This window comes from Branchiostoma lanceolatum, chromosome 6 (assembly GCF_035083965.1).
Source record: "Branchiostoma lanceolatum isolate klBraLanc5 chromosome 6, klBraLanc5.hap2, whole genome shotgun sequence".
Taxonomy (NCBI): Eukaryota; Metazoa; Chordata; class Leptocardii; order Amphioxiformes; family Branchiostomatidae; genus Branchiostoma; species Branchiostoma lanceolatum.
In genome coordinates, this window is record NC_089727.1 from 20,366,943 (window position 1) to 20,374,642 (window position 7,700).

General features: G+C 42.1%; 1 protein-coding gene across 1 annotated transcript; it reads right to left on the minus strand.

The window, feature by feature from the left end:
* Positions 1-797: 797 nt before the first annotated feature.
* Positions 798-4,866, minus strand: LOC136436991 (tubulin alpha chain-like). The gene is made up of 4 exons (XM_066431411.1): positions 4,766-4,866; positions 3,501-3,585; positions 2,179-2,947; positions 798-1,110 (listed from the first exon to the last, which is right to left on the minus strand). Exons 2-4 carry the CDS (start codon positions 3,571-3,573, stop codon positions 1,011-1,013), a joined length of 942 nt encoding a protein of 313 aa, XP_066287508.1. The 5' UTR covers positions 3,574-3,585; positions 4,766-4,866; the 3' UTR covers positions 798-1,010.
* Positions 4,867-7,700: the final 2,834 nt, after the last annotated feature.

The following is a 7,700-nucleotide window of genomic DNA, read 5'->3' on the forward strand; positions in this document are numbered from 1 at the left end:
GTGTCTGTCTGTGGTTGTCCCGTGTCTGTGTGTGCCTGTGTCTTTGTGTCTGTTTGTGTGTGTGTGTGTCTGTATGTATGTATGTTTGTGTCTGTCTGTCTGTGTGTGTCCCGTGTCTGTGTGTGCCTGTGTCTTTGTGTCTGTTTGTGTGTCTGTGTGTCTCTGTTTGTGTATGAATGTATGTGTGTGTTTGTCTGTCTGTGTGTGCCCCGTGTCTGTGTGTGCCTGTGTCTTTGTGTGTCTGTGTGTGTGTGTGTTTTCTGTGTGTGTGTGTGTCTGTCTGTCTCCGTGTGTGTGTGTGTGTGTGCCTGTCTCTGTGTGTGTCTGTCTCTGTGTCTTTGTATGTTTGTGAGTGTGTGTGTGTGTGTGTGTGTGTGTGCGTGCGTGAAATTTTATTCTACTGCATTTCATTGTTCAGGCTTTATATGGTTATAGTTGGGATATTGTTTTATAGATTTATGTGTGTAATGGTCAGAACTTTCTATCTATATATCTATCTTATATCTATCTATCTATCTATCTAAATGGTATCTATTATATATCTATCTAAATGGTATCTATTATATATCTATCTATCTATCTATATATTTCTTTCTTTCTATATTTGTATATATTTTTCCTTGTACAGAGAGTAAGAGAATCCTCAAATATGTTAATTTTGTTACCTTTTCAGCTACTTGAATTGCTTTTATGTTTTCCCGTGCCATACGATTATTCTCGGGAGAAATAATTTACATTTCACAGAAAAAGTACATTCTAGTGTAATAAAAATAAACAAAATGCAAACACAACAATCATTCAGTGTGTACTTTGCACATTTTATTTCAGCAGCATAATCCAAACGCACAGTCAGAAAACTATAAGCACATTACAATCACTTGCCAGTTGTTGACATTACTATCCATACATGTATCTCGGGTCGTGTCATTTTTCTAGCAAAGTGACGCTTTGCAGCTTAAGTTTCACTGTTGTTTGTTTATGGCGAATTGTTGCGTCGGGTTGGGAGTCAACTACTCCATCGCCTCTTCCTCTCCCTCCCCTTCTGCGGTCTCGATCCGATTTTCACGGGCCTCGGAGAACTCTCCCTCTTCCATCCCCTCACCAACGTACCTGAAAACACACCGAATGGTTAGACCTTTTAAAAACAAAGACACAAAAACAACAAAGTCCTCTACATATTTGTCGCTGGGACTATTTTTTTTTTGTTGTTGATGAAGGTTAGACATCCAGGTAGTAAGATACGCCAAAAATTGTTACTCAAGCAACTGGATAAAATTTTGAAACAGACGTTTCAGACAGCATCTGCTGTCTTTTGTCAGTGACTCTGCATTCTTTTCTTTATTTTGATTTGGCTGGCATGTAAGTACATACAGCCAGGGCTACCCCCCTCCCCCTGCTGCCATTAGCTAGTATGAAGAACTAATATTGAGAGGGAGTACATAACGGTTACACAAAAAGCAGTTAGCAACACATTACACATATATACATCAGAATTCCAATCTATTGCCTCTGTGATTCATCAAAGCGTTAATGTTCCCACACAAGGTGTATATGGTAACATAATACCTACTCGGTCCCTGTGATCAACGAATACACCACCGAACGTAGCGTAATTATTACGACCTCCTAATAAGTATGAAATAAAGGCTGCAAAACCTACGCTACTCTCGGTGGTATATTCGGTGATTATATAGTCAGTCAGTCCATAAGACATTACTATGACATAGTACTGCGTTAACAAAAATTTCAACAACAGAAAAAGTTCTGTTGATTTGGTGATTATATGAACCAATTATACATTACGAATAAGCTGCTAGGGGGCCAAGACCTACACCACTTCTTGATTACATCACAAGCTACAAAAATCAAGACCATAGCACGTCCAGGTCAAACGATACAAAAATGGAAGTTCTGTTGCAGTACCAAGGTCACATAGCAGGGGATCCAAAATCGACCTTGAAATCAACACCCGACGAAATACCATCGTAATCCATCAAGGGTTTCTTGAGTTATGCTGACTACAGTATGTAGAAACACGAACACACGCAGAAACACACACACACACACACACACAGACAGCCATACACACAGACACATCACAAACTATATCTGCATTTTTTATGAAGCCAAAAATGATGATGCATCAGACAAAACAGATGATACGAAAGTTGATCTCACCAGTGGACGAATGCGCGCTTGGCGTACATCAGGTCGAACTTATGGTCGATACGGGTCTGGATCTCACCGATGGCGGCGTAGGCGTCCTCGGGCACAACGTCAAGGCGCTGTAGGAAGGGCACCCGGTTGGTCTGGAACTTGGTGAGGTCAACGTTTATTTTGCGGTCGATGCTGAGGAAATCGGCGATACAGGAGACGACCTTGGGCACGACACGGTTGAGGTTGGTGTACGTCGGGCGCTTGACGTCTAGGTTACTGCGGCAGATGTCGTAGACACCTTCGTTGTCGAACACGATGATGGCGTCGGTGTACTTTAGGGTGCTCAGGATGGATTCTGATGTGAAAAGCGGAACCATATTGCGTACATGGGTGGACACTTGAGGGGATGGGTAGATGGAAAACCCCGACTTGGACTTCTTGCCGTAGTCCACAGAAAGCCGTTCCAGCAGAAGAGAGCCCAAGCCAGATCCGGTGCCTCCGCCGACGGCGTTGAAGGCGAGGAAGCCCTGCAGACCGGTGTCCTGGTCAGCCAGCTTACGGATGCGGTCCAGGACCAAGTCGACGATCTCCTTGCCGATGGTGTAGTGGCCGCGGGCGTAGTTGTTGGCGGCGTCCTCCTTACCAGTGATGAGCTGCTCAGGGTGGAACAGCTGGCGGTATGTACCGGTACGGACCTCATCGATGACGGTAGGCTCCAGATCCAGGAAGACGGCGCGAGGAACGTGCTTGCCGGCGCCGGTCTCGCTGTAGAACCTGTTGTCCCCACCGCCTATGTTACAGGGAAAATGTCATGTTACTTGTAGGCATAGACAAAAATGACAAACAAAATAGACAGAAAGAACAAGGTTTGGTAACATTGAAACAATGATGTGAGGTAACGGATGCAAAATAAAAATGAGTAGGTTAGGAAAACAACACTGGTAGGTAAGGATACACACAAGAACAACAATGTCAGCTAACATAGCGAGAAAAACAGCAATGATGGTAGGTAAAAAACAAAAACAACAAGATTATGCTGCAGAAAAAATACCAGCAGTGTTAGATAACAACCTCAGCTACTACATACACACATAGCCAAATTAGACAGCAGTGAAGGCTTATACACACTATGTGCAGTTAAGTAGACACCGTAAAATTCACAACATGTACACTGTAAAGTGCACATTAAATTAACACTATATACAATAAATAGGCACAAAATCACATTCAAAGTAAGAATAAACTTTAGTGTAAACCACTATCATTAAAACAGCAGATCTAATGTCCGACTGAATTATAATTCTATCTTAAAACTACTGCAGAGTAAAATATAACTTGCTGACCTGTAGGAGCGGCTTGGGCGGACATGATCACCAGGGAGGCTACTAACCAGAAACAGAGCGATGTAGGATTCATGCTTCTCTCCGTCTGGAAAAGAGAGTCAACATTCACCCTGTGTCGCATAGCATAACATCAATGGTGGTTACAGTCCCCCAGGCACATTCGGGGCCCCAAGCAGATACGGCCCCAAATCAGATACGGCCCCCCCAACCAAAGAACCTGATCCCCAAAAGTTGAAAATTGCCTTACAGGACGCCTGCGACGGAGGCTAGACATCAACGAATTATTTTGTGCCGAGCTTTAAAAAATCCGTTTCACATTTGTATTTGGATAATTGAAAAACACATGTGATTACCATCTCTTGTAATACACACATGCAAATAAAATTTATGACATATTACTTTTATTGTTGGGTAGGCCGACTCCACTCTCTTCGCAGCCAGGGGCTGAATTTCTAGGAGCGCTCAATTGGCGGGGCTGAATCACAAGGGTCTGTAGCGACTACCATTCGGTGCGCAGGTGACCTCAATACGACAATTACCCCATGTGCGACCAAAGGACTGTAGGTTTTGAACTACTCACACCGGGGAAGACCCCTTCTTTTTTTCGATCAGTGCGGTGGGTTCTTTGACATGCTCGAGGTGTGGCTCTCCTCAAACACGGGACCCTTATTTAACGTCCTACCCGAGAGACGTCCCTAACCGAAACTAGGTACTCATTTACACCAAGCTGAGTGGAGTGAAGAAAGTCGTGAAAAGTGCCTTTTCCAAGGGCACAACATCGGGGCCTATCGGTGGTTTTAAAACCGGGACCTCTCGGTTGTGCGTGAAACACCCTACCGATTGCGCTACAGGATGCCACATATGAAAAAGAAACAGGTAGAAACAACTAACCACCTACCAGATATCGTAACAACTTGTTCACACACAAACATGCCACTGGAAACAACACCTACTTCACGGAGGTAACGAGACAAGCTACACTGCCACTAATCTGTAACCGTACAATTTCTTTACCCCATCGTGCTACCTGTTTCTAGCCCTCGCCGACGTCGATATTCAAAGCAAAATGCCTAGACGGGTACTTTGATATCAGAATTAAGATGTGACCATAAACAGCACAAAGGTACACAAACGCCTGTCCTACATAAAGAAAAACACCCTGTCCCATACATTTCCAAAGCTATGCTAGAGGAAACTTCCCTGTAAAGTAAAGGCAATCCCCAGCGACATTAAGCTACAAAGAGGAGCAGAAGTTGGAAACTTACTTGGTTTTTCGGCCGGGCGAAGAATCTGAAGATCTCTCGGTGAAGACTGTCGAAGAAAACTCTGACGTGGCTGAAGTAAAACAACAGCTTGGAATGAGAAAACGAAGCTGCGGCGGAGCTTTGCAAGACAAAAGTATGCAATTACGCAAATTTCCTTCCTCTCCATACGGCCAATCAGATCGGAGCTTACATGGGGTGACCGTGAAAATGTGGGCGTAATGTCCAATCACAGATAGCCATGCAAGCACGCCATATTCAAATTTTTCTCTGCGACGTGTCATCTCTGAGTTACCAAAGGGTGATGCAACCACGGAGTAACTGACGTTAAACAGATTAAAATGTTCTCATGGGTTTAGCTGTGAAAACTGAGTGGACAGGCCATCGTGTATTTTTAGTTGTTGCCTCTGATTAATTCATCCATGTGTATTTTTCAATCGGGGGGTCATAACTCTTGATGAAAAGGATTTTAAAAAAAATTCCCATAGTTTTAGCTGACGGAACTGCGTATGTGGAACCTGCGTTTACCGGTAATGGAGCGCGAGATCTTCTGCTTACTTGTTCTGCATGTTTTGTAACAAATTATTTTGAAATTGGTGCTGTAAAATTTGCTATCGGATTATCAAAAACATAAAAGACAAGGATGAGAGAATTGCAGTATCCATATAGTTTTTCTTAAATTACAGTAACGTTGGTTCACATCGCGGAGTGATATAAACTCGCCATTTTTAATAACGGTGTATTTAGAGATATGTGCTAGACGCAACGTCAGTTATAACGCCAGCAATGCAAACCTGACAGACTACACTGTCTGAAAAGCTTTGATTACCATGCATTAGAAGATGGCGACGTCAAAAACTCTCCGTCTCTTATTGACACAGTCTGAGGGCGTCGTGGGAGAATCACACTGCATGGTTGCTCTCTGCTCTATAAGACAATTCGCTTCCTGCTAAACACAATTATTTACACGAAAAATTATTAGAATCTCTTTTGCAACTGGACTCTCAGTGTGATCAATCATCAAAAACGCCACTTTGTTGCTGCAACCTATGGCTACGGCACTACGGCCTTTTCCCGCCACCATATTTATTACCCATAATCCTGCTTTGCAGCAGACGACAAATGTTTGTGAGGAACATATTTTTTGTCTAAATGTTGTGTGTGATAGTGGACTGAGGGCGATATTTTCTTCAAAATTTGCTCCTAGCACAAGCAGAAACACATTGACATAGTGGTATTACCATTTATACGGCATCCAGCTAACGTCCCGATGAATAAATGTACACGTTGCCATGACGGTGGGAATCGACTTTGAGTGACGTTCTACTGACTCAACACACGGGTTGTTACCGGGCCTGATGTGTGCGCTATGGCCGTTTTGTCTTTTGTGTTTGTTTTTTTTTGCTTCGAGACGTTTATTTGACCTTCGAACTCGATCTCTTCAAGCCAAGGTGGGAACAATAGCTGCTTTATAAAAGCTAATTAGCGGCAAGATATTTATGACGAATCGTCTCTCCTGAAAAAAATGTTAGCACCTGTCCGAGAGCACCGTCATTCTGCGTGTGGCGGACGGTAGTTTCAAATTACAATATTATTGTATCAGCACGACTAGAGAGAAAATACAACATATATAGCATTAATGCAAAGGTAAACCATGATATTGACAGAATAACAGAAAGAAGAATGATTTATTGTTCTGCCAGATTGGTTTCAAGTAACTCGTATCGAAAAAAAAACAACGGTTTTCCATGAACTAACGTTATATACGATTATACAATTTCTAAAAAAATTGAATAGAAATCCTACACTTGCTATTATTATCTTTATATAGACACATTCTAGCAATAGTTTTGAGCTAATCATGGGCATTAAAACAATCTCAGTGACCTTTGAGTGAATACTTTGCAACACCCATTATAAGATAGTTCCTCACCCATAAGATAGACCCTCACAAATTTTATAATGAACACTATGATGAAATGAATGGTATGTCTGACAACCTTAGTCCCGAAAACATATGACATGAGACCCATTCTTTTGCACAGTTTACACTTTGACGAATAGGAAAATACTACTGGCTCTCCCCAAACCTGGGACCTAAATTCAACGTCCTATCCGAGAGACGTCCCTAATCGAAGCTAAGTTCTCATTTTTCACCCGGGTGAATTGAGGAAGTACCTTTACCAATGGCACAATGTCGGGGCGCATCTCCAGACATGTCTAGGGGTAACCCGGGGTCGAACTCGCGTTCTCTTGTTTGACAAAAAATATCCCCCCAATAAAAGAAATGTTACTTATATTTTACAATATAGTTTAAAAGTTACCAGACACACCGAGGACGTTTTTGTACATGTTGTGACATGATCACACATAGTTATAAGATTTATATTTATACCTTCATAAAATGATATATGCCAAATTTACGACAATGGCTTTTTGTCTCTACCAGAAAATATTCTGTCTAGCTCAGATTTTAACCCGTAGTTTCCCTTTGTTCCTTTAAGTATTGGAGAAAATTGTCAACAATTGTCGGGTATATTACGTTGCAGAGAGGGACCGGGGCAAATTGTTTATCATCACATTTTCACAGGGTTGTAGCTGGGAGAGGGCTGTATACTTAGAGCCTTCTGTTTGTTGTTCATGTTGCTTTTGAATTTGCGCGTCTTTTGAGCGGATATTTTTGGTAATTTTCATTCACAGCTGCACGGTGTGGACATCATGCCACCACATTGATTCCGATTATCTTCTCAGCTTGTTTCAATTTTTTAATTTTTTGTTTGCCCTCGGCACACAACAGTACAATACTAACATGTTTGTTTTGCGTTTCATCTACATGTATTGAACAGAAGGCTAGAGTACGAACAGAATGCTACAAGGATCGGCAAAAATACTGAAACATTAACTTACGATTGTGACATAAAGAAAACTACTTCGTTGT

Bases quoted from the DNA above. Each gene is read 5' to 3' on its own strand.
- LOC136436991 (XM_066431411.1), bottom strand. From the start codon at position 3,573: ATGAATCCTACATCGCTCTGTTTCTGGTTAGTAGCCTCCCTGGTGATC. The intron at 2,948-3,500 runs GTCAGCAAGTTA...CCTGTAACATAG, and splicing joins CGCCCAAGCCGCTCCTACAG to GCGGTGGGGACAACAGGTTC. The intron at 1,111-2,178 runs GTGAGATCAACT...GTGTGTTTTCAG, and splicing joins AAGCGCGCATTCGTCCACTG to GTACGTTGGTGAGGGGATGG.